The 26211-nt window shown below is 43.0% G+C and overlaps 2 protein-coding genes across 7 annotated transcripts in view; one reads left to right on the top strand and one right to left on the bottom strand.

Moving 5' to 3' along the window:
* The window catches only part of Nsd3 (nuclear receptor binding SET domain protein 3), a 110712-nt gene extending 108507 nt beyond the window's left edge, over positions 1 to 2205 (bottom strand). For 3 of the 4 annotated variants that reach the window (XM_020167547.2, XM_020167548.2, XM_020167549.2), the window contains exon 1: positions 1701 to 2205. The gene's annotated coding sequence lies outside the window, so the exon portion shown is untranslated. The remainder of the gene's footprint in view (positions 1 to 1700) is intronic. The other variant, XM_020167550.2, reaches the window with a different exon arrangement.
* A 3087-nt stretch (positions 2206 to 5292) lies between these two features.
* Letm2 (leucine zipper and EF-hand containing transmembrane protein 2) lies at positions 5293 to 25055 on the top strand. Of its 3 annotated transcripts, none has more exons than XM_020167543.2 (9): positions 5293 to 7149; positions 8844 to 9276; positions 10699 to 10842; positions 14905 to 15042; positions 15468 to 15668; positions 16921 to 17040; positions 20185 to 20298; positions 22194 to 22286; positions 22698 to 25055. In XM_020167543.2, exons 1-9 carry the CDS (start codon positions 7103 to 7105, stop codon positions 22854 to 22856), a joined length of 1449 nt encoding a protein of 482 aa, XP_020023132.1. In that variant the 5' UTR covers positions 5293 to 7102; the 3' UTR covers positions 22857 to 25055. The 3 variants fall into 3 exon arrangements, with proteins under 3 accessions (XP_020023132.1, XP_020023133.1, XP_073910743.1); XM_020167544.2 differs by having other exon boundaries at positions 5301 to 7149; positions 23509 to 25055; XM_074054642.1 differs by lacking the exons at positions 10699 to 10842; positions 14905 to 15042; positions 15468 to 15668; ... (2 more) ...; positions 22194 to 22286; positions 22698 to 25055 and having other exon boundaries at positions 5851 to 5897; positions 7071 to 7149; positions 8844 to 10411.
* Positions 25056 to 26211: the final 1156 nt, after the last annotated feature.

The raw sequence follows: 26211 nt of genomic DNA, 5'->3' as shown, positions 1-26211 counted from the left end.
CTCAATGAGGCTCTAAGAACTACATGCCTACTTCAGAGATCATTGCTCTGTGCTCAATTGGCATTTGGAGGCTGTATTGAGCAAGCTACATGCAAGCAAAAGAAAGAGTATATTAAAAACAAAACAAAACAAAACTAAACTAAGCACTATTCTTAACACAGCCATTACCTACCTATAAGGAAAAGCTATCGAAATACCATTTTAAGATACACACATTTCTAATTTTCCAATATTCAAAACACATCAAGCAGATAAAGGGTAGTAAGCACATCTTACTACCCTTTCTCACCCCCCACACAGTGCTTTGCCAAGAGCACAGCCCCAAGTAAAATAACCGATGCAATTTCCTTGTTTACTTAAAGAATTGCAGAGAACATGTTGACTGCTTCTGAAACCAATCAATATTTAAAAGACTTTTCACAATCATGTTTGAAATATGAGAGTGACAATGATTCCTTCGGCTAGTAAAAATCTAGTTTAAATTTATAAAAAGGGTTTAATTTTACACCGCAGTTCATCAGCATGCCTTGTTTGCAACAAGGAAGAGGGAAGAGAGGGGAGCAGCAAAACACACAAGATGGAAAACATCACTACCTCCTTTGGTGGTTATGAATAACTGTAAATGACCCAAGAGGTAAGGGAAGAGTTCATGAATATAAAGAAAGGGGGTTAGCAACATGAGCTGGCCCCTTCCAGATTCACACTGATGTCGGAGAGGAAAAGGAATTTATTTACACTGCAGTGCCTGGCAGCAAACATGGCTGCCCCTGCCCCCTTTAAATCTGAATAGTCTTCCCTCCTCACCAAAACCATCAAATTATGACCATGTCTCTCTCTGTGTCCCTACCATAACACAAACACATCTCCTCTTCCCTCAAACAGTAACACCCACACCTCCCCCCGTTTCACAACAATCACAACCCCATAACCACTAGCTTCTCTATTCTCTAGCCTTGAAATAAAAGACACAGAAAGACATAAATACAGGAACAAAAGGCCTTCCCTTCTAAACACTTTAACTACCCCATCCCCTCCTTATCCTCCCGCTCTGTGACGCTTGGTCGATGGTTCTCATCCCTTCCAGCATTCAGTTAATTTCCTTCCCTAACCCAATCCTCTGTCTTCCAGTTTCCTGCGTCTATTTCCTATGCTTCTATTGCATCCATCCTGCCTCAATCATTTCGCATCCCTTTTTCTACTCTATCTTTTCCTTCACTTTCATTCCCTCGTTTCTCCCTAGATTACCGTGAGATGTCCCGCTTCTCGTCAAATTCTACCCCTTTCCCCAGACTCTTCTAGTTCCCACACTCAACCTCAGACCTCCTTATCTCGCAGTCCACCCAGGTCTCTAATCTCCAAATCTAACTCTTCTCCTCTTTCCCTACCCCTCCCCCCGTTCCCACCTCTACTCGCAATTCCCAGCTCAGCGCCACTACATTTTACCCCAACCCTACATCCCGGCCCCACCCCCCAATCTCCTCCACACCCCCTACCTTGCCATCTGCTCTTCCTTCTAGACTCCCCACGTACCCTTCCTTTCAGGCCACCCCCTTCACCTGCCATTCGCGGGTCTTGCTCCCATCCCGGTGCCCCATTCCTAGGTCGCCCCCAACCCATCGATCCCTCCTCAGCCCTTCCTTGCAACACACACAAACACACACACACACGCACGCACACACACACATACACACGCACTTTACCTTCAGTCTGTTCCATTCTAACCCCCCGGCCGTGTCAGTGCGATCACAGGAGAGACACGGAGGCCCGAAGTAGGGCTGGGGTGCGGGCAGCTGCCGGAGCCGCGGGGGGAGGAGACGGAACCAAGCTAGGCCGCATGAAATCCCCGAACTAGATTTTCCCCGCGCCTGGCGCCTCTGCCATGGCGGCCGGCACCGAGGAGGGCCACGGCCGGGCCGGGCCGGGCCGGGCGCGCTGCGGGGAGGAGGAAGGCTGCGGGCGGTGGGGTGAGAAGGAAAGGCGGCTGGACGGGGGTCGCCGCGCAGTCGCTGGTGCCGGAGAGAAGCTTGTGGCTGGCGGCCCGGCGGCCCGGCGGGGTAGCAGGGTCCTCGGGGCTCCGCTTGGAATTCGCACGCCTCTCCGCGGCTCCCAGCGCACAGTCCCCTCAGCCTACGCCTCCGTGCCGCCGCCCGCTCCCGCCGCCGCTGCCGCCGCTCCCGCCGCCGCGCACAAAGCCCCCCCACCCGGGGCTCACTGGGCGCCGCCGCCGCCAAATCCTCAGCTCCTCATTGGCTGTGGGCCGCGGCGCCTGCCGGGAAATGCAGTCCCGGGTCTGGGGTGCAGGGGGCGAAAGGAGGAAGAGGCTAGTCAGCCGCTGAGAGAGGAGGGCGGGAGCCAGAACCAGAAATGCAAGTGGCGCGCGAGCGTCTAGACCTGACGCGACACCGCAGGCTATGAGGCAAAGGGACGGGAAGGGACGGTGCGGGGGGATGAATGCAAAACAAAACTAGAGGACAGGCGACGGCTGGGCCTGCGAGGTAAAACCGTGCTTGTGCGTGTTCTCAGATGCTCATTAAATAGCAGCACACATTAAACGCCATATGGTACTCCTCGCAGTGGCGCCGCTCTACAATTCCAAGATATTAGGAAGAAGCTACAAATGGGTGCGCGGTTACAAGGGCCAGGAGAGAGCGATCCTTGGCTGTCCGTGCGACAGCTGTCAGCGAAGAGCGCCCTACCCCCGAGGGTCGGCGCCCCGAGATCGGGTAGCAATTTAGGACTTGAGTCCGGGAGGGGCAGGCTCCCTTTCGGCCGTGGGTGAGTGTCGGTGGTCCCCAGGTTGCAAGCATTAGAAGGACGGACGGACGGCTGGGTCTGAGTCCTGCTTAGGAAGCGCCCGCCGTCCTGGGCAGGCACCCGGCCCCGCCACCTCTTCCTGCCCGCACCGCGGCCCGGAGGCTTGTGGGTAAGCAAGCAGGAGGACGTCAGCGCAACTGCATCCCGGACCACGGCGGACAGAGAGGGCTCCGCGACGTCACGTGCCGGGGCCTCGGCTGCTCCAGCCAGACCTTCGCACCGAGTGATGTGAGGCCCAGGCCGCTCGCGCAAGAACAAGAGCAGGGAGGGGGACGGTGCTCTGCAAGCCTCCAGCCTCCCCATTCTAAGGAAATGGGTGTGAAACAATGGCTGGTCTTAAATGTGGGACACCGTAAGCGAGTCTTGCAGGGGCGTGCAGAGGCAGTGGTATTTCCTGGGCCCTGCTGGCAATGACTTAGAACGTTGCAGCACAGACTTGAATGTACAAAGGAAACGCCGGCAGCAATCAGATAAGGAAACCAATGCGTAGTCTGCCCTCTGTTCTGAGAATTACACAGCTCTGTCACTACTACACGTCATGCTCCCCACAGATATGGTAATGCTCTATCTATGTGCTACCATTACAAGAAGTTCCTGGTATCTTTATCTTTAATAGCACTCGAGAAATGAAAAAACTCCTACAGTTCAATTATTTTATTGGACACTAAATATGTATTCGTTTGTTAACATAACTTTGTTAATAGTACTAAGGATGATACTGAGAATTAAGAGTTCCTACTACTATCAATCTCTAATTTATTATTTTATTTTATTAATTTATTTTGAGATGGGATTCACTATGTTACTGAGGTTGGTCTCCAGCCCCTGTGCTCAGCCTCCCCAGTAGCTGGGACTATAGACAGTACCACTGACCTACGCTTTGTGCAGTACCAAAAGTTAAAGGAATCAATAAAATCACCATTTTTTAAATAAATATGTATTTTTAAAACAGATGGCCAAGAGGGCCACGTGAGCCTAGTTTGATTCTACCTCCTGGGAAGAGGGGGTCTTTTTTTCCCTCCCCTCATGGTCCTTTCTACTTCCATTTTTCTTTTTCCTATAGCCTTTTTGCTTCTTTGATAAACTGTTGCCTTGCCTGGCACCTGGATTTTCCCATTGAGGAGAAGCTGCTATTTTGTCCCTGGGGAATGTATTTTAGCCTACTTCTGATAGCTATGCTGACAACAAAAATTTAAAATTGAAATTATGTGTATTTTTCTGCAAGCATTGGAAAATAGTTAATCTCTGATCTGGAGTCATGCTTAGGGAAATGGGCACTAGTAGTAATAATTCACATTTTCAGCCTCTAATGTCTTCTGAATTTCAGAACATGCTTACTATTCTCCATAGGAGAAGAGCAAACAGCTCATCAAGACAAAGCTAACACAATTCTCAGAGCCAGAGTTATGGAGAAAAAATTTTTTTCGTTTCTCTTCTGAATATTATGTACAAAAGCTCCTTATGAATTAAATCCCCTATCCTGAAAGTCAAATAAATTGCCAAGCTTGATAACAGGCAAAGGTAGACATTGCTTTGAACAATTGGATTTCAGAAAGAAGGGTTCTTAACCCTTCCCTTTTTAGAATAGGATTGCTGACATATGGTATATAGAAAACCTAGCTCATCTTTCAAATACTGCTCATGGAGTCGTTCATCTGGTTTATGAATACTTAATGATTTTCACTGTGCCTGGTTGTAAGTGAATACAATGCATGAATAAGAATATTTCCCGGTATAAAATGTCTCCCAGTGAACTGAGAGGAATAATTTTGCATCCTTTATAATCTTTTCCAGAAAAGTACATTCATATGGTAATGAATTCATCCATTTATGAAATCAATATGAAAATTATACCTATCTTTTAAGGCTCAAAATTTTACCACGGAGAATTTTCAGGCAGCGAAAAATAGAGGAAAGCTTTGTAGATTTAATTCTAGTAAACATAGAACGTGAAGTGGAGCCCTTATGTGGAAAGTTAGGTATCAGACATGCACAAAGGGACCTCTAGAGGCCAAACTGAAAAGGTTTTCCTATTTTCCATAGTGATCCATTTAGTTATTAGCTGAAAAATGCTTCGTGGATTAAAAGCGGTCTGCATTTCTTACTGAAATTTAATACCCGCCATCTTTCATTCTTACAAATGTGTTGCCCAGATGAGTAAAGTCTGTAGTAGGCTCACATATGAAGTATTCACCGTGAGAAAGCGACTCCTTGCTGTCGGTGTTAGAGCCACTAACATTTTCGTCTTTAAAAGAACCAGATAATGAATAGGTAGAGACAAATGGGGAAATAAGGATATATCTAGATCTTTCCCTTTGCCAAGATGGCTCAGATGCCCATCCTAGGAACTGAAGTGTTCTAAAACCTGCCACGCCTCCGCTATTTCACAGATACTCTAATATTTATATTATATGATGAGATTTCTATACAAACTACTGATCATAGCAACGCCTGTTAAGAGACCATTTATAAGTAAATTTCTATAGCGAATTCACAGTTCCATATGAGGATTTCACAGCATTCCGGCGCTGGGCGGAGAAAGGAGGATGCTTTCCTTCCCATTCCCCTTCTTTCTGCTACCATCCCCACCTGCTCTCCACTGGGGTCTCCCGAGGCAGTTTCGGAGTTGGACGGGGCGGAGGGAGACTACATCAAAGTGATGTCATTCGTTACTCTGGGATGGTTACCATGGCAACTATCAGACATTACGCCAGCGTAAGAGCCTCTTTAATCTAGTTCTCATTCAAGGGTTTCCCTGTGGTTTAGCCCCAGACTACAATGTGGATAGGCGGAGAAACATCAGTCTTGGGTATTCCAGCACCGAGGCTCCCCGGACTAAACTAAGCCTAGAAGTCACTTCGCGCGTGGGAAGCTCTTGCTGCTGCCTCTGCCGAAGGACGCCCGCCTTTCCCAGACTTAGAGATGATTGGATGGTGGTGTCGTCACTCAGGTGACGTCACGAGGAAAGGGGCAAGAGGTGGAGCCATAGAGATTGTCTCCGCCCTTCTAGCCTGGGGGCCAAGGAGGAATCGGGAAGGGACTGGGAGGACTGAGGCGGCGGTTCCGGGGAGCGGGTAGAGGAGGTAGGGGTGGGCTGGCCGGGTCCCGGGACTGTTACTTGGTGGACCCGCCCTCGCCTGACCTCCGCTGCCCTGCACCCTCTTCCTCCGGTCTGAACCGGGTTCTCCCCACGGCTTCCACTTCCCACCGAGCCCGCGACTTCTCCCGTCCGGCCCTCCAATCTTTGGGGAGCAGCCTCCATTCCTCGCGAGTCTCTTCCCAGTTTCGCTTCCGTGCTCCGCACCCTGCTTCTCGTCTTCTCCCCCACCCCCCACTACCGGGATCATCAGCAAGAGTCGGCGTTCCTGTGCCTCCCTCAGCCTGCACACCCCCCAAAACAAAGCACATCCCAGAGACCCCACCACCACAGCAGTGCCCCCCAGCCTGCACCGGTGCGGACGCACTGGTAACCAGGCGCCCGGCGCGGGCTGCGCGGCCCCGCCACCCGGCCGGCCGGGGAGAGGCTCCAGCCCCGGCGGAGCAGATAACCGCCGCCCGGGGCTGCTTCCCAGCTTAGGGCCCTGTTGGCAGTGTGGCTCTGACAACGAGGTCGCCACCCTGGGAGCCCAGATGGCAGGAGGATGTGAGGTCTACCTGACCGCCCCTAGCTGAAAAGCGGCTCAGGGTGGAGAAAGGTTTGACTGAAGCAGATAGAGGTCCAGGGCTCCGTTTGGGCTCTGGGGAAGCTCCAGCACGGGAAGAAGCCTGTTTCACTTTTTTTTTTTTACTTGCACCGTGCATGTCTTCACGGCTACGGAAGGGAGATGAGTGATTACGTTCAGGCTCTGGGGTTTGAGGTAGCTTGGCCAAATATAGAAAAAGCTAATTGAAAACAAATCCAGGATATTTACTCTACCCGTAACTTTAGAGTACGAAGAAGATTGCCTTTCGCCTCTTAACCTCCGCGGCAGGTTGCTAGATACTATCGATCAGAAATAATCAGTCTTTGAAGGTCATGCCATCTTCATGAGCATCAGCATCTTGGAGATCATTCCTATGTGTTGGGATCTCCAAGTACCATTTTCAAATCCAGAGCTAAGCAAGTTTTATTTGTGATTGTTGTGATGAACTAGAAAGAGATTTTACACTTTGAATATGCAAATTTTCTGCCCTTGCAATAGTTGAGAATTCTGAAATCCTGATATCTTTTAAATGATGTCTTTCTAAAATACTAAATTGTTTGCTTCTTTTGCTAGGTCTCTATGTTGATTAGTTGAGACAAATAAATATGGCCTTCTACAGTTATAATGCAGTCCTAGCTATTGTCCGGATAAGGTGAGTTTGGGAACCTTCCCTCAATGTGTACAGGAACTTCATTCATCTAAATGGAAAGGATACATGTAAAAGGATCGGCTTAGTATATAATTAAAACTTTGATTTTTAACTATGTTCTTAGCAATATGACATTTTGGACTTTTTTGCAGCCTTGGGATTTGAACACTCTTGCTTGGAAGGCATTCTGTAGCTCAAGCCGCACTTCCAGCCCAGGAAGCTAACATTTTAATGTCCAGTATTTAAACTTAGGTAAAATCTCCTATATGCTTTTAGAACTCAGGCTGAGTAATTTTGTAGATGTGTGGTTACAGAAGATGTAATGGTTTTAGAGTGACACATCTGTAATTGATTAATATTATACCAGGTTCTCAGATGTGAAAAGGAGTAAAATGGCTAATGGACAAACTAGTCCTAGGGAATATGCCTGTCCCTTGAAGGTCTGTTATCATTTGCTTATGTATTCAGAAGAATATTCACTTAGAATTTACTATGTGCCAGACACATTGTACATTTTCCCTTTTGGCCATTCAGAGAACATTTTTAGCTTGGCATGCTTCAAATATAGGATGAAAGAATGGAAAAAAAACCATTTCTTTGCCAAAAGAAGTCTCTTTTCCAGTAACTGTCTTTCCCTGAATCTGTCTTATTTTTATTTTCAAACAGTCTGATGGACTAATTTAACTGAAGATTGTGGGCTGACCCTTGGGTCAGGGTACTCAGTTTTAACTGTTGTTGTTTGGCTATATTAGGGCTTGAACTCAGGGCCTCACGCTTCCAAGGTAGGTACTATACCACTTGAGCCACTCCAGTTTTTTTTTTTTTAATGTGTTGGGTATTTTTGAGATAGGGTCTCACTTATTGCTCTGACTGGCCTTGAACCATGATCCTCCTGATCGCTGCCTCCTGAGTAACTAGAATTACAGGTGTGAGCCACCAGCACCCAGCACAGTTTTTTGTTTTTTTTTTTGGTGTTGTTGTTTTTTGTTTTTTTTGTATGTGGACTGCGGTTCAAACGCAGGACCTCATGCTTATGTGGCAGGTGCTCTACCACTTGAGCCACTCTACCAGCCCACAGTTCTAATTCTTATTTCTAATGTTCTTGAGGAATTTTAGGGAAAGGGATTTCTGCTGTCAGTGCCTCTCATTTGAGCAAGTCCATGGATAAAGCAGTATTACATGATTGGCTAATCCCCACAGGCACCATGAAGTGTTTCCTTAAAACATTCCTGTTATCAATAGAGTAGCTAAAGACATGAATCTGTCACTTATTTTAGATAGAAACACTATCAAACATAATCCCTATCGAAAGATGTTTGCTAGTAGGTGTTTAAATTAATAGTTGTAGAACTTCTAACTTCCAAAATTGCAAATTATTCTTAGGCTTTAATTTACCAATTTATGGAACATATTCAGGGTTTCAGCATACTATTTATCAACAGGTATAAAAAGTGGGGGTATAGCTTAGTGGCAGAACACTGCCTAGCATGTGGGAGGCCCTGGGTTCTATTCCTGGCACTGCTGGAAAAAAAAGAAAAAGTTGCCCGTTTAACTGGGGCTGTAGCTCAGTGGTAGAGCATATTAGCATATATAAGGCTCTGGGTTCTGTCCCTAGCAACACACACAAATGTGTTTCTTTAATTTATACCTTTGTAATCCTACATGCTTGATTCCAAGAATGCTGTTCTCTATTGCAGATTTACTAGCCATTTCGTCCATCCTCCCTGCTCTTCTTACTCCCCATCACTTGCCTTTCTTCACTTGCCAGAGTACTATTTAAGTAAGACCTATATGAAGAACTGTGGAAGCAGGAAGTACTCCTATCCCAGTCAGTTAGGCCATAAAAGACTTCATTTACGAACTACACTAATACAAAAGCCACACACATCAATTTGTTGGCTACACCAAGCCCCTGATAAACCTCAGCTGGAGCAAACCTCAGAGAAGCCCGCAAAAGAAACAAAAGCAGAGATTAAAGAAGAAAAGCAATCTTACAGGCAAAAAATCATTAATGAACTTAAATATTATTACAAAGGCTTTCACTTACTTTGGATTGACACCAAAGTTGCTGCCAGAATGGTTTGGAGGCTGCTGCACGGGCAGGTGCTGACCAGGCGAGAGAGGCGAAGGGTAGGCAAGAAAATGGGAAGTTAAAATGAACTATTTGGGAACCAAAATTTTTTGTTGTTGTTTCGACAGTACTGGAGTTTGAACTCGGGCCTCAGGCTTTCTACCACATGAGCCACGCCCTCAGCCCTTTTTTGGTTTAGTTGTTTTTCAGATAGGATCTTGTGTTTTTGCCCACAGCCAGTCTTGAACTTCGATCCTCCTACCTACAGCCACCCAAATTGCTGGGATTTTAGGAGTGTGTTGCCTTCCCAGCTTGTTTGTTGAGATGGGGCTGGCCCCCAACCTCGATCTGCCTGATCTCCTCCTCCCAAGTAGCTGAGATTACAGCCTTAGCAAGAACTAAGTTTTAAACTCAACTTAAACTTCATCTTAAAAATCCCAAAGTAGCTTGCCTACTATGCTTAATGCCTAGGTTTGGTCCCCAGCATCCCTCATCCTCCTCCCTCCCCCAAAAAACCTAAAGTGAGAATCATAACTACTGATAAGAAGCAGAATTTCTTTTCATGCAGTCCTGAGGGTGAAACCCTGGGCCTTGCACATACCAGGCAAGCACCCTAGCACTGAGTTACACCTGCAGCCCATCCTTCACAACCCTCCCAGACAACCAGAGTGTCTTTCTGAGTTTGTCTGAACTGACTTGCATTTAAATTCTTAAACTTTGCTGGGTGCCAGTAGCTCACACCTGTAATCCTAGCTACTTGGGAAGCTGAGATTGGGAGGATAGTGGTTCAATCCTCCTGGCAAATAGTTCACAAGACCCCCCATCTCCAAAATAACCAGAGCAAAATGGACTGGAGGTGTGGTTCAAGCAGTAGAGCACCTACTTTGTGAGCACAAAGCCCTGAGTTCAAATTCCAGTCTCACAAAAAAAACCTTAAAATTTGTATATATTTGCTTATAAAATAGTTATAAGTGTTTTTTAATCTCTTCAAGGAGTCAAAAGGCTTCAGGTTTAATGTGCATTAGAAATTAAAAAAAAGTTACTATTTTAAGCATGTGCATTTTGAAAACAAATTGTAAAACCAAGTGCAGTGGTACATGCCTATTATCCCAGGTACTGGGGAGGCTGAGGTGGGAGGATGAGTTGAGCCCAGGAGGTCATCCTGGGCAACACAGTGAGACCCCCCTCTCAAAAAGTAGAGACAATGGATTTTAACTACTATGTGATTAAAGTACAGACCCCTAAGAGATGTTTTCATCATCATTCATTTCCTTGACAATATCCCATAAATACTACGACTGCAGAGCTATGGGAAAGAGAAAAACTTCACCTATTTCACAAACAGCTGCTGAAAATCTGTCTTGGATTTTTAATGCTTTAAGAACCAAGGCAGCCTTTTTTGTTTTGAGTTTGTTGCTTTGCTTGTCATTTTTGGTTTTGTCCTAAACGCTGAGATATGGCTCATGCCTTCGTTTCTTTAGCTGTTGAGAACTTGTGCTGATTTGTTCCGCTTGGTTCCATTTCTGGTGTTCATAATTGTACCCTTCATGGAATTCTTGATCCCAGTGTTTCTGAAACTCTTCCCAGACATGTTGCCATCAACTTTTGAAAGTGAATCCAAAAAGGTATGTAGGGTTTTCTTTTTTAACTTGCTAAAAAATTAATAGACTTTACTTTTTAGAACAGATTAGGTTTACAGGAAAATTGGGCAGAAAGTACAGAATTCCCTTATACCACTCATACCTCCCACCCAAGTTTCCTCTATTATTAACGTCTTGCATCAGTGTGGTCCTTTTGTTACAACTAAAGAACCAATATTGATACATTATTATTCATTAAGGCTCATACTTGACATTTGGGTTCACTCTGTGGTGTGCGGTTGTGTGAGTTTTGCAATAATGTCATGTATGTATCATCACAGTATCACAGAGAATAGCTTCACTGCTCTAAAAATCCCCTATGCTTGCCTGATTTTTCCTTCTCTGTTCCTTCTTCAATCCATGGGAACCACTGATCTTTTCAGACTCTATGGTGTTGCCTTTCCCAGAAGGTGGTGTAGTTGGAATCATATGGTGCGTAGCCTTTTCAGACTGGCTTCTTTCACTTAGTAATATGCATTTAAAGTACTCCCTGGTCTTTTAATGGCTTTTTAAAAAGTCACTAAATAGTAGTCCTGTGTGGATATACCCATTCTGAATCCATTCACCTTTTGAAAACTGGTTGTTTCCAACTTTTGGCAGTTATGAATAAAACTATAAATATTTGTGTTCAGGCTTTTGTGTGGATATAAGCTTTCAATTTACTTGGGCAAAATACCTAGCAGAGTGATTGCTAGATCACATAGTAAGACTATGTTTAACTTTGTAAAAGGTTGTAAACTGTCTTCCAAAGTAGCTGTGTCTTTCTGCAGCCTCCCCAGCAATGAGTGACATTTCCCATTCTTCCCCATCTCCACCCATGTTCAATATGGCCCGTGTTTTGAATTTTGCTGATTGTAATAGGTGCGTAGTCATACCTCACTGTTGTTTGAATTTGCAACTTCCTGATGCTTATCTGCCATTGGTAGATCTTCTTTGTGGAGGTCTCTGTGCAACTGTTTGCCCAGTTTTTAATTGGGTGGTTTGTTTTCTTATTGTTGTTTTGAGTTCTTTGTGTATTTTGGATAAAAAGTCCTTTATCAAATATATATTTTGCAGTGCAAACCCCAGTACCACCAAAAAGAAAAAAGAGTTCAAGGCAAACCTCAGATACATAAAAAGACCCTGTCTGAATAAAACAAGGGCTGGGGATGTGCTGTGGTAGAATGCTCGCTTAGCATGTGCAAGGCTCTGGGTTCAATCCCCAGCATGCTCCCCTCAAAAGATAAATTAAGATAAACCAGACCAGAAGAAAATATTTGCAAAATGTATATTTGGAAAGCCTTTCCCTCCAACACAAGTGCAGGGGATTGAACCCAGGGCCTTGTGAATGCTAGGTAAGTGCTCTATCAGTTAGCCACACCCCCAGCCCTGTGGCTTACCTTTTCAATCCCTGAACAATGCCTTTCACTGATCAAACACTTGTAATGAAATCCAGCTTATCAATGTTTTCTTTTCTGGACCATGCTTTTGCGGTTGCAGCTAAAAACTCGTTGCCAAACCCAAAGTCACCTAGGTTTTCTCCTGTTTTCTTCTAGAAGTTTCATAGTTTTTCATTTTATGTTTAGATGTATGATTCATTTAGAGTTAATTTTCATGAAAGGTCCAGAAATATCAATGTCCAGAAATACTTTTCTTTACATATGAATATCCAGTTTTCCTAGTACCATTTATTGAAAAGACTATCCCTTCTCTACTGAATTTTGACTGCTAAAAAAATAAACAAGCATTCACTATTACTGTGGTGAACAGCTGAGAAGGAGGTATGATTTATTCAAAGAGACCTTCAGTATTCACAAGTGGTGCCTGAGAAGAGGGTACCTTGATTGCGAGTGTGAAGAGGATGGTTTTGGTGGCTCCTTCACATTCTCCATTCTGTTACACTCTGCTAGACACAGGTATGAAGACAGGAGCAAAACACATCCCAGGACAAAGAGGGCAACTTGGAAATCAGTGAGACTGGGAAATGTTTCCCTTTGGAATGGAGACTTTTTAAATAGAGGATGGAATTTTACCAGTCTATATATATTGTGGAAAGAAAGAACAGCACTAAACATTGCACGATGGTGTAAGACAGTGTGACATAACCAAGGCCACAGACTTGCTCTTTGGGGTTGGAGGAGGGGGTGCATTAATGGCAGGAGCAATGTGATGTGTTAGGGTTCAGGTTGGCAGGCATCTACCACCCTAAAGAATTTGGACATTACCTTAAACCCTAGTGAATAATGGAAGGTAAAATTTTAAGCAGCAGTTGGTGATAAGATTAGATTGATAGTTTAGAAAAATAATTTTGCTTACAGAAGGACTGAAGAGGGCAGAGCCAAGTAGGAAATCAGCTAGAAGCTACTGCGGTTGCCCAAGGGATATGTCAGAACCTAAGTAGGAAATGAACCTTTTTTTTTCTGAGGTACTGGGGTTTGAACTCAGGGCCTTGTGCTTGTTAGGCAGGCACTCTCCCACTTGAGCTATACCCACAGACATTATTGCTTTAATTATTTTTCAGATAGGGTCTCGCTTTTGCCCAGGCTGGCCTCAGACTGCCATCCTCCTACCCAGGCCTCCCACATAGCTGGGCTCATAGGTATGTACCACTATGCCCAGTTTGTTTGTTGAGATGAGACCCTGCTAACTTTTTGCCTGGGTTGGCCTCAAATGGCAATCCTCCTGACATCTGCCTCCTGATGGCTGGGATTACAGGTGTGAGCCACCCACTGTGCATGGCCCATATTTTATTTCTCTTTGTGGTACTTCATGCATGCTGGGCAAGCGCTCTATTATTAAGCTACACTCACAGCCCCTAATTTAATGGGAAAAATCAAATTGCAATATTTAACTCCCTGGCAATTTAATTTATTTATATTGAAAATAATCGGGATCTAGAATTAATGCTATAGCATTCCAAGGAATGTGTTACCAAACACAGGATGAAGGGGGTCTGGAGAAGTGGTTTATCTAAGTACTGCTTCTTCCTTAAGCACCAGTCATTCCCCCAAACACACTAGTATAGCATCATGGCAATTGTCTTAGAAAGTACTTTCTTGTTGGCTTTGTTCCACATGGATCATGGCACATGCATTTTTCTTTCATAGTTGATTATCTTATTAATCAACTTTTAATTTCTGGAATTGCTGGATCATCAGTCACTAATGTTTGTCTTTCCCCCCAGACTAGATCCGAAGTTCCACTAGACTAGAAGTTTTGTGAAGACAGGAACTCATCAGTTTTTGCCAATTTATCCTCAGCACCTAGTAGGGTAGATACCCAATAGATAAATGGATGGGTGAAAGGACCTAGACAAATGAAATGGATGACTAAGTGGGTTCTAACCATGGCATTGCCATTGTGTAATGTTTTTGGCTGAGTCTTTTAAGATCTTTCTAAAAATCAATGATCATGATTGGCTAATCATTAGACTCTCCTGGGCAACTTATAAAATACATGCAGATTACTGTTCCTTTGTATTATCTCTCCCAGCATCCTGGCCATGGTTACTTTGCACTGCATTTCTGATAATGAACAAGGATTAACAAATACTGGTCAACACAATGTCTTGAGAACTTAAAGTTAATTCTTTAATGTGTAGTCCTTTTTTTTCCCTCAAATCTATTACCTTAAGCATTTAACTTACTGCACTATAATGAATTATGTCTGTTTTCTATTTGAACTTTAGCTGTTTTAGTTGTTTGTAAAATAAAATCTGAGTTTACTCAATCCAGAGGTTGACTCAAGTAGCAGCCTAGATGGTTTCTATAAGGTTAAGAGATAATATATCTCATTCTAAATAATGACAAAGCCTCCCATCAAGTGGACATGCTGAATCTATCAAATGCTTATGATCATTGTATTAATGAGAAATAAATGTAAGATAAAGGAGACAAGTTTCAATAGAAGCTACTTTATATTTGCTGTGGTTCTCACAAAACCCATTTGTTAGGCCTACACATATTATTAATACATTATACATTACAGGGAGTAGCAATAACAAGGTGACAGTTATTTTTCCCAAGCTGCAGTCGTGAAGGATTAACTTTTTACTCTTTTATGATTAAGGAAGAAAAACAAAGAAAGAAAATGGCTGCAAAGTTGGAACTAGCAAAATTCCTTCAAGAAACAGTTACAGAAATGGCAAAGAGGAATACAGCCAAGTTGGGAGATGCCTCTACACAGTTCTCCTCCTATGTAAAACAGGTGTCAGTCTTTTATATCATATCCACAACTTCTGGGCTGGAGTTACATGAAACAAACATGTCATCATGGATCTTCCAAATTGTTCAAATCTTTGAAATTGCAAATATCTTAAAAATATACAACACTGTAAACATTTATAGTAGTTCACAGAAAAGTCTATGTTATGGTAATCATTGTGTTGAAAACAATGATAACTTCTTGGAAAGATCAGTAGAATTAGTCAAACTTTTGAAATACTCCTGATTTTTCAGATGATTTAGTTTGATTTCAGACAGATTTCTTTACTCCTCTGTGAACCACAGGATCCATTTCCAGACAGTAAGTAGAGCCCATAACTGCTTTGATGTCTCTTTCATATAATCTATTGAGAAGTTTTCATTAAGTAGGAAACACATTTTAATTAGCGTCTTTATCCCATTGCCCAGGTCCAGACAGGCCACAAGCCCAGCACAAAGGAGATAGTTTGCTTTTCTAAACTCTTTGAGGATCAGCTAACCCTGGAGCATTTAGATCGACCTCAGCTGGTTGCCCTTTGCAAACTGCTAGAATTGCAGACATTTGGAACCAACAACTTGCTCCGCTTTCAGCTCCTTATGACTCTGAAGTCTATAAAAGCAGATGATGAAGTAAGAGCTTATCCACTGTGACGTAGGGAGGCATCTTGTCTTAAAGAACCTTTGGATGAAGTGCAGTATTTCCTCCTGGGTCTGGTCATGGACTGATTCTGGCAAAATGAGTAGTTTGAACCCATTATGGTCTGGCAGCATGGCTCAAATGCTATGCTAGAGTGTTTGCTGTAGAACATTTGCCTAGCAAGGGCAGACCCTGTGTTCAATCCCCAATGCACAGAAAAAATGAAAAAGCAACCATTACCATGACAACTTGAACCTTGATTACTCATTTTAGGAATTGTTTGTTGTGTGGGGATCTATTTTCCTGATGACATTGTAAGCAGTCAGTAATTTGGACATTTTAGCTGGGACTAATCTAAAGCAGTTAGGACCTGCTGGGAAGGAAATAGCTCAGTGGATTCCCGCAAGGCAAGGCAAGGCTGCACCCCCACACCTCTGCTCCCCTACTAAGGAGCTGGTGCCAAAGTAAATATTCTGCTGGGTGAGTTGGCCTGGTAAGGAGGTGGCAAAGCATAAATGCTGGTTGGGGGCGGGGTGGAGGGGAAGCAAGGCCTAGACATCTTACAGAAAGCACCATCTGGACTGTAACTATTAATTAGACTCCTTTAAAAACTGTTTCTTGACTCTAACTCAGCTTGCTATAAATCATTCTACCTGGGGGAGCATTTCCCAGAACTGAGAAAGCATGATCCCCTGGCCTCATTTAGATTTTAGACGTTGCTTTGAGAACTTTGGAATAAACAATACTGGTCCCAGAAGTACAATGGTGTTCCATCATACAAAGCAGAAACTAATCTGTTTTATTGAGGGAGTTTTGTGGACCTCACAGTTAGGGCCATTCCTGGGGTGGTGGTAGGAGGAAAAATAGCAGTGGGACATGCAACAAATGGTATCTTGAAAGCTTTTAAAGTGACTTTTTTATGTAATGGACCCTAAAAAAATGCCATAAAAGTGCAAAGGAGATGTCACACCAGGCAAAATACAAATCAAGCAGGGAAATACTTTGTTAATACAATGTTGGGAAGAGTCATGTCAATAGTTATGTGAATACCTGTTAGTAGTAGTTCCTTCATCTCAACTGCCACCTTTCTAAGTCACCTTGGATTTTTAGAGTTCTGGCCTTTGCAGCAATCAGTGCTAGGGACAAAGGGTCAATACATCAGATTATGTATCAGATTTTGCTGGAATGTAGGGATTAGGTAAAATTAGTCATAAGATCCAACACTATTCCTTACATTTTTTGCAGATAATTGCGAAAGAAGGGGTGAAGGCTTTGAGTGTGTCAGAACTACAAGCTGCCTGTAGAGCCCGAGGGATGAGATCACTGGGTCTTACTGAAGCACAACTACGACAACAGCTCACAGAGGCAAGGACTCTGGCCCTCTTCACTGGGACTATCTCCCCTACAATTTGAAGACTCATTTTGTGATTGCTACCTTGCAAGTTGTGTTAGTCAGCTTTCTGTTGCTGTGACAAAATACCTGAGAGGAAAGATTTATTTTGGCTCAGTTTCAGAACATTCTGTCCATAGATGCCCCCTTACTGTGGCAGCACAGTACATCATACAGAAACATGTGGCAGAGGAAGTCTGATAGTAAACAAGAGAAAGGGACCCAGGTGCAGGTATCCCCTTTATGAACATGCCCAAAGGCCTACCTTCCTCCCACTTGGCCCTGCCTCCTAATGGTTCTACCACCTCCCAATAGCACCACAGTCTGGGGACCAAGCTTTTAACACATGGGCATTGGGAGGACATTCAAGATCCAAACAAGTGAGCCATCTTACCTAATCTGCCTTATTTCATTGAGCAATGGGACAGTAAAGAAGCTATTTATTTTGCACTTTAACCAGGACAGGGTACTATGTTAGTTTCCTATAGCAGCATTACAAATTACTACAATTTAGTGGCTTAAAAGAATACTCATCTATTAGTTTCTGGTTCCATAGGTCAGAAGTACAAGCTCTGTTCCTTTCTAGAGGCCATGAGGGAGGATCTACTTCTAAACTCATTTGGTTTACTGGCTGAACCTTGTTCCTTGCAGCTATAGGAACAAAGATAAAATCCTTCCTTTCCCACTGGCTGCTAGCCCTCAGCTACTCTCAGCTCCAAGAGGCTGCCTGTATTCCTTCCTTCTTGGCCTCACTTCCATCTGAAAACCAGCATGGACTTCTCACATGCTAGATCCCCCTTGTGCTTCAAATCTTGGACTTCCCATTTTTTACCTCTAGGTAGCCCCAAATTTAAATGTCTCATGTGATTAGGAGAGGCCTACCTGGATAATCTCCTGTTTCAAGGTCAGCTGATGTGGGACCTTAATTATATGTGCAAAACCCCTTCAAACAGCACCTAAAATAAGTGTTTGAATAACAGGGAAGTGTGTGTATACAGAGATGAGAAGTCTTGGGGCCAGTGCAGTATTTGTCTACTCCAAGTGTAGTAGGGTCTTGGCAGAAATTCTGATTGGAGGCCTGTCATCAATGTTAGCTGGTACAGACCTTGCCTGGTGGACTACCTGGAGCTGATTTCCCACTTGAGCCTCAAGCCAATTCCAAGTGTTTCTTTGGTAATGGATGTTTAATATTGCTTCTCAGATAGTATTTTGTGTTTAGGGGAGGGGCAGGAAGTTTGAACTGAGGGCCTTGCACCTGCTAAGCAGGCCCTCTACCACTTAAGCTATGTCCTGTGCTGTATTTTAACTAAAAGCATCAGAGCTTTAAAACAAAGGAATAACTCCTATTAAATATTTTTTTTGGCAGTACTGGGTATTGAACCCAGCGCTTGAGCATTGTAGGCAAGCATTCTTCCACTTGAGTCATGCCCCCACATCAGCTCTTAATTCTCAAAATGCTGTAAGTTGTACAAAGATTATTTTAGGATAGGAACCATTGTTGTGACTTTAAAATCATGTTAGATAGCTATTTTCTCTTACACATGGACCAACTATACTTGGAAAATGAACATTTGTACAAAGATGTTTAAAATGGTAAACTTATATATTTCTCCTAAGATAAATTAAAACAATGACATGCCACATTCACCTATCATACTGGCAAAAAGCAGAGTTTAACACATTGAGTTTGTAAGAACTTGGGTAGAGGCATACTCATGAATGGCTAGTGAAGTCCTCTATGAAGAGATATGTTATTATCTTCAAATTTTAAAAATGTATACACTTTGACTTAAAATTTTCACACCTAGGAATTTATGCTATATTGCACATGTGCAAAATGACATGTTAGAGAGCATCATTACAGCACCATTTATAGTATAGCAAAAGACTAGACAGTCATTAATAGAATCATTAAATAAATGCATGGCATGTCTTTTATACAGTGGAATCCTGTATGGATGACAGATGTTTTAAAAGGGGGCAGCACTACATCTACTGATGTGAATCAATCTCCAAGTTATTTCAGTGGGAAAAAAAAACCACACAAAGGACAAAACACTGCATGTATGTCACCCTTTGGGTAAAGATTTTAAAAAACCCAAACATTTGTGGGTATGGTGGAGCATGCCTGTAATTCCAGCTACTCAAGAGGCTGAGGCAGGAAAACTGAGAGTTTGAAGTCAGACTGACTACAATAACAAAATGCTGTGCCCACCCCCAAATTTTTATATATGCATATGTCTGGAAAATTATACAAGGAACTGGTATCAATGATTGCCTCTAGGGAAGAGGTGACTAGGGATAGAAGGCAGATTCTTTTATTGAAAACATTTTATTTATGTTTTAAATTCTTTTGTGCATATATGATTGAAACAAAAATTTTTTTGGTAGTACTGGGGGGTTGAACTAGGCAGGGGCTCTACCACTCAAGCCACTCTACCAGCCTCAAGATTTTTTAAAAAGCTTGGCCAGGACAGGCATGGTGGTACACACCTGTAATTCCAGCATTTGAGAGGCTGAGGCAGGAAGATTACAAATTTGAGGCCAACCTGGGCTACATCGCAGGTCCTGTCTCAAAACAAACAAAAAAAACCTGGCCAATTTGATTCTTAAAAACATTTCATTCTCATTCTAAATACCATTTTTTTTTTTTCAGTACTGGGGCTTGAACTCAGGGCCTTCACCTTGAGCCATTCTGTCAGCTCTTTGTGTGCTGGGTATTTTTTGAGATACAGTCTCGTGAACTATTTGCCCTGGCTGGATTTGAACTGCCATCCTCCTGAGTAGCTAGGATTGATTACAGGTGTGGGCCACCAGCACCCGCTGATACCCAGATTCTGATTTATTCTCTCATGCCATCCACTTTTTAGCTAAGAGTTTAATTGAACTCTCCCCCTCTGAGTCTGTAAGTGGCTCCACTTATAGTGAGGATGACTATCAGAGAGTAGCACTGAGGGGGAACCAGGAGTCTGGTGCTCTTATCCGTATTCTGCCAGGTGTTATCAGCATGCGTTGAGGGAAGCTGCAACTAAGAGAAGCAGTAGAGGACCATGGGTCACTTCAGCTCTAACGTTGGAGCTCTAACACTCCAACGTGTTTTATTCCTTCTCATTCTCCAGTGGCAGGACCTCCACCTGAAGGAAAATGTCCCTCCTTCTCTTTTGCTCCTGTCACGGACCTTCTATCTGATAGATGTAAAGCCAAAGCCAATTGAGATAACACCAGATATAGAGGTGAGTAACTGGGTTCTCTCTGATGCCTTGTCTGCTCTTGCACTCAAGAGCAGGCATTTCTTTTGGGCTTGGACCTAACTGGGTTTAACATAGTTTAAAATTCCTAAAACACTTTAAAACCAGACTGGGCTGGTTTTTAAATTTCTAAAACACTTTAAAACCAGACTGAGTGTAGCTTAAGTGGTGTTTTGCTTGCCTAGCGTGAGGCCCTGGGTTCCATCCCCAGCACCACCATCTCCAAAAGCCACTCAGAAGACTATCTCTAACCATAGGGGTACTACTGTCTTTAATTCCAGCTTGTTATAAGAAAGTTATTCTTTCTCCTTAACTAACTAGTCTTCATTAGGAGAACTCCCCCTACTCCCCACTTTCTCCTTTTAAATGACATGGTTCCTTTTCTTTCACATCTATTTCATTTGTCCAGACTCCTATTAATTTTAAATCAAAGAATGGCTAACCTAGAATGTAAACTTCCTTTAACTCATTTCCTTAATCATTTTTTGCCTGGCATTTCACTGAAGAACCAGTCCAGGATGGGCCCAGACACTGGAGTTTCTTGCTCTGGGCCCATCAGAAGTGGCCTTTCACTTGGGTGTTTTACTTGGTGGCATCAAGTCTGACTCACAGTATCCATGGGTGAGAAAGGAAGGACCAGTATAGAAGGTGCTGCATTGTGGTCTATTAGGTTAGTCTAAGTAATAAAAGTGAGTGAGGACTGGAATTTTTAATCTGAGATACACTGCTGACACCCTCCAGCACAAGTCAAGATGATTATTTGAAGTCCAGCATGAAAAACCTACTTTCAGGAAACCCCATGTTACTTTCTCCTTGCATATTTCTAGAGTAACCTGGTTTGGGGCTTTGTTCAGGACAGGTTCTAGGAGACCAGAAGCAACTTTGTAGTGCATACCATGAAGACAAGGCTAGTGAGTTTTTACTTGATCAAACCCCTGGATCAAAGTTATTCATCCTTTTTAGCCTGCTCTCAGGAGCAAGGAAGTCTTAGAGGATCACGATGTCTCAGAGCTAAATCTGTGCTCAGAATTATTCTAGATGGCCATAAACTCTTTACTCAGATACTGCTTTCTGGAATAAGTAAGAAAGAAAATAAGGAGGAAGAGAAGAGCTCCTACTGGTTGCTCTTTTCATCACTGTTTTTAAGCCTCTCCATATGTAGAAAATGAGAACAAGCAGCATGCTAGGCTGTGTGAAGTCAAGAAATTGAATATACTATAATTTTGGATTTATGTAGCCTCTTTCCCTTCAGTGCTTAAAAAAATTATTTCCAAAGAGCAGTGATAAATTATTTTCAAATCAAATATGATTCTTAAAAGGTAGGTTAACTATTCTACCATCACTCCTAATCTCCTATCTATTCTAATACCTGCCTCCGTCTTCCAGGGCCTCACACATGCTAAGCACTCACCGTACCACTGACATAAGCCCCCAGCCATTCAGGAGCTTCTTTTAAGCAATACCTACCATTTTAGTCAGGCAAACTTAACACTTACTGTATCAAAAAAAAAAAAAAAACCTCCCATAAATGTTAATTTTGACTAAGTGACATCAATGCTATTAGAAACAGTAACTGAGAAATGCAACTTTTTTTTTGAGACTGAAACAGGACCAGAACTGGAAAGTCTTGTTAATGACTAAGGATTTTAATTAGAGTGCAATTTTTGTATACAAAGTGCTTAAAACTCAGAAAAATAATACTAAGTTGCTAATTCAGGGACATTTTTCATATGTTACTCATAAAGGGTGTAGTGAGAGGAGGAAGTTGGGGATTTAGTGGAAGGCAAATTGTGCTAAAAGGCACTGACTATGGTAAAAGAACTAAGTTTCAGGAAGTGCAGTAGAAAGCTTACATTTGTGTAAACTATTCCTCTCCCTAGGCTCCCCAGACAGACATTCCTATGAAATCACCTACTTCTTTGGACTCTAAAGAGAACATGATGAACTCTGCACCTCAAGTGAGGGGAACTAAGGTTAGACTTTCTAGTTCTTTATGTTAAAAATGACATGACTAGCCAGGTGCTGGCGGCTCACGCCTGTAATCCTAGCTACTCGGGAAGCAGAGACCAGGAGGATAGCAGTTCAAATCCAGTCAGGGCAAAGAGTTCCAAGACCCTATCTTGAAAAAGCCCACCACAAAAAAAACCAAAACAAAAACAAAAAACAACAACAAAAAAGGCTGGTGGAGTGGCTCAAGTGGTAGGAGCACCTGCCTAACAAGCATGAGGCCCTGAGTTCAAACTCCAGCACCATGAAAAAAAGAAAAAAAAAAAAAGGTTTTGTTTTTGCAATTCTCTTAGTGAAATGGAGCTGGGCATGAAGTGCAGTGGTAGAGCAGTTGCCGTGCATGTTCAAGACCCGGGGTTCCATCCCTTGCACCAGAGGGGATATTTATACAAATGTCTCCAGTATCACCAGTAACACTATCAGTACCTATTTCATTACCCAATGGATCCATCACTTCTAAAGAAGCTGGAAGTATCCAAAGAGAAACTCCTTTCCCCCTACTTATCTGTAAAGGCAGTGAGACTCTAGAATTCTAAGTATTGCAAAACACTGCAGTTTTTCCTGTCATCCAAACAGGAAGCTGTAGAGTGAACTTTAGTCATCATATAACCACTACATTTTTACCTCAATTATCCAAAAGAAAAAAAAAAATCCAACCAATGCAATGCTGGACCAGACCTAAACATGTTAAGTCTAGAAGCTAATTACAACATAGGCAGATCTTTATTTTCTTATGTACCAGATGGAAATAGTTTCCATATATTGTATATTTTGTACAGCTTTCTGATGTCAGGAAATACTAACAGGAAAGCAATTAAAATTTTAGGAGAAATGCATGTAAACTGGAAATTACTTATGTGTCCACTTTTCCCATTTGGGTGAAGGAATTAGGGACAAAGGCAGAAGGCATGACACAAGTAAACAGTAGGGAGGTCACAGGAGAGTTGAATTGTGATATAGCTCTGGAGGACCAAAGCTGCTGTGTAAGCAGTTTAAGCATCTAGGAAGTAATCCAAAGGTACAAGGAAGTCTTGTTCACATGTCTCCTTCATTTTTAATCCCAAGGTAGGTTATAAACAGATTTGACTTTGTGATCATTATTTTGATTAAGAAAACAAAGAAGGGACTCCCAAAGAACTTACACATCTGGTTGTGACCAATGCCCAAAGTCCTGTGTTTTATACCTAGACCCTCCAGGCCAAATCACAGAAGACCTCCCAGAACAGCAAGACTAGTTCGAAAGCAGCCTAAGGACCACTTGAGGATGGAATTTGCTCTCTCCAGCCACTAGCCCTCAGCAGTGGAACCCATGAAGGACCTCTAGCAAGACTCTCTGGGTCTGGTCTAAGGGTCGGCCATTTAGTTCTTGGAGGCCTTGTAACCATTCTGGATGATATCTGCAGTGACACAACGTTCAGGCCATTAAGAGAAATGTAATTGCAAAGTCCATTTCCTCTGCCATTGTCATCCCACTAAACTTTGTGTAAAGCCCATTTTCACCATGTTGTTTCTGAACAGCTTCCTGTTTGTGTATCTTTTTAAGAAAGGAAATTTTTTTGCATAAATGGAAGCAACTTGGCACCTTGGATATCTCTGCCTCCTATGGCTTAAAATCCCAAATCAGAACCTGGAGACTCCAAAAGCCATTTTAAGAGCACCGTACCAATCTTTTCAGAATGGTCCATCAGTAGAACAGTGCCCTGGAAAAAAGGTACTCTATGAGACAGGATGGATATGCATCCCAGTAATTTCCTTCTGGATATAAAGAAGGGAAAGCTTTTTAGAAGAGAAAACAGACTGGCAATCAAAAACACTTGGCTGTGCTTAGCTGTTAGGATAGACAATTCCCTCCTGGGCCCAGAGGCTGCAGGAATCTGAGAGGTGCCCACTATTCTAGCACATATGGCTTTCATTAGCCACCATTTTGCTAGGAAATAATTAAGGGTTTTAAGCTTAATCATTTGTTTGTGCTGGGTGTGTTTTTCTGATCAGTTTGTCTTTCACAAATGAGGCTTTGTTAGTCATAGGGGTTGGTGAAGTCGGATATAATCTTTGTGCTACTCAGTGACGAGCATTACATTCAGCTATTTATGTTCAGTGTTTTCCATATTGTTAATACTGGGAAAAACTGAACAGACTGCCATGCAGATGACCAAGATGAGAAGGGAAAAGATATTTCAGCCTCTACATGATGAAATTAGATTTCTTTACTTACTATGAACTTAAAAGCAGTTAGATGAGAGTCATACCAATTAATACCAAGATCCTCCCTGTCTGGGATCACTTAAATGAGAAATGTCACCAGCACTTTATAACAAAAACATGCACTTTAAAATGCTTTCTCAAGATCCTGGGCACCGTAGTGGCATGCCTGTAATCCCAGCACTTGGGAGGTGGAGGCAGGAAGGTCATAAGTTTGAGGCCAGCCTGAACTACATAGTGAGATGCCGTCTCAAAAAAATCAGAAACCGTGCTTAGAGGTATGGTTCTAGTGGTAGAATGCCTGTCTAGCAAGCTCAAAGCCCTGATTTCAAACCCCAATACTACCAAAACAACAGAAGAAACTAAAAACACTTCCTCAACTTTTCCACCAGAGGAAAAACTCTGCCCTGTCCTGCTAAAAACTCCAGCTCTTTAAGGATGACGGATCCCTATATGCAAATACAGCATCCCATGGACCTTAACACAGGCCTAGCCAGGTGACTGACAATAAAAACTTGCCATTTTTAAGATGATGGATGTTTATTTTACTTAGTGCACATTTTAGGTATTAAATGTGGGAAAGGGATTATTAGCCAGTTAACTTGCTTGATCCTGTTTCAGGTGCATGATTCTTTTGTGCCATGGGACTCTCTGGCTTTCCCTGTGAGCAGAATGGGAATGGTTAGGTTGAAGGGCCCTCGTCACTTGTGGCTCCAGTTGGTTTCCACCTGTTTTAACATCTAGGTATAAGACACTTGATACCACTTTTCATTCTTATGATAATAGCTTACCCTAGCAAAAATCAGAGGTTTCTTTGTTCTCATCATTTAGGTGCTTGGTTGTATTTGTTAGACCTAGCCCTATGCAGAAACTTAATGGTGGTGCTATGGTAAATGATAAGGAACCAACTCTGAGGGAGAAATTGTCCCAGCATTTGCAGATGCCCAGCTATTAACATGAGATCACTAAACAGTGTGGATTTGGGAAGTGATGTGCACAGTGGGCTCTAGCCATAGCCCTTCTGGAGTGACGAGACAACTAACACTCTACAACTGGCAGCACACCATTACATGCATCAATTCCGTGTCAGGGCCTGCATCTAGGAGGCAGTACTGTACTGTTCTGAATGCTGTTAAGGGCCAACCAAGTGCCCCAGACTGAGTTCTCCTTAACATCTCCATTCTTGCAGATCTTGCCCCTTTCTGGGTCCCATCAGCTGACAGAATGGAAGGGCGGTCAGGTTACTGTAAAAGCTCCTTCCTTTCTCACTGCTTGCTACTCTTCCCTGCAGATGCAGATACCTTGTTTCAAACCAGCTGCTAATAATCTTACTGGGTATGATTTCAGTTCCTAACATCCACCTGCAATGATGTTAGATGTGTCCTGCTTCTCACACACACAGAATTCTGCTACAGTAATTGCTGGTGGCACCTGACATTTATGGCCTGGTACTTGTGTATGTCTAATTCTGTACTTTAATCATTACAACTCATATCAGTGACGTCCAGCCAATGCTCTGGATGCTAGACCCAGGTCAAAGACTCCCACTCAGCACCAGGGAAGGTCAGAAGAATGTTACTTCAGAGAGACTGGCGCATTTCCTAATGCTGCTGGGGATTTTAGCTTGCTGGCTCCACCCAGTGGTGGCTGATAAACAGTGACTCCATCCATTACCATTAAGATAGACTT

The sequence above is a fragment of the Castor canadensis genome, chromosome 14 (assembly GCF_047511655.1).
Source record: "Castor canadensis chromosome 14, mCasCan1.hap1v2, whole genome shotgun sequence".
NCBI lineage: Eukaryota > Metazoa > Chordata > Mammalia > Rodentia > Castoridae > Castor > Castor canadensis.
Note: the sequence above shows the minus strand (reverse complement) of the source record. Positions and strands in the feature narration are given on the sequence as shown.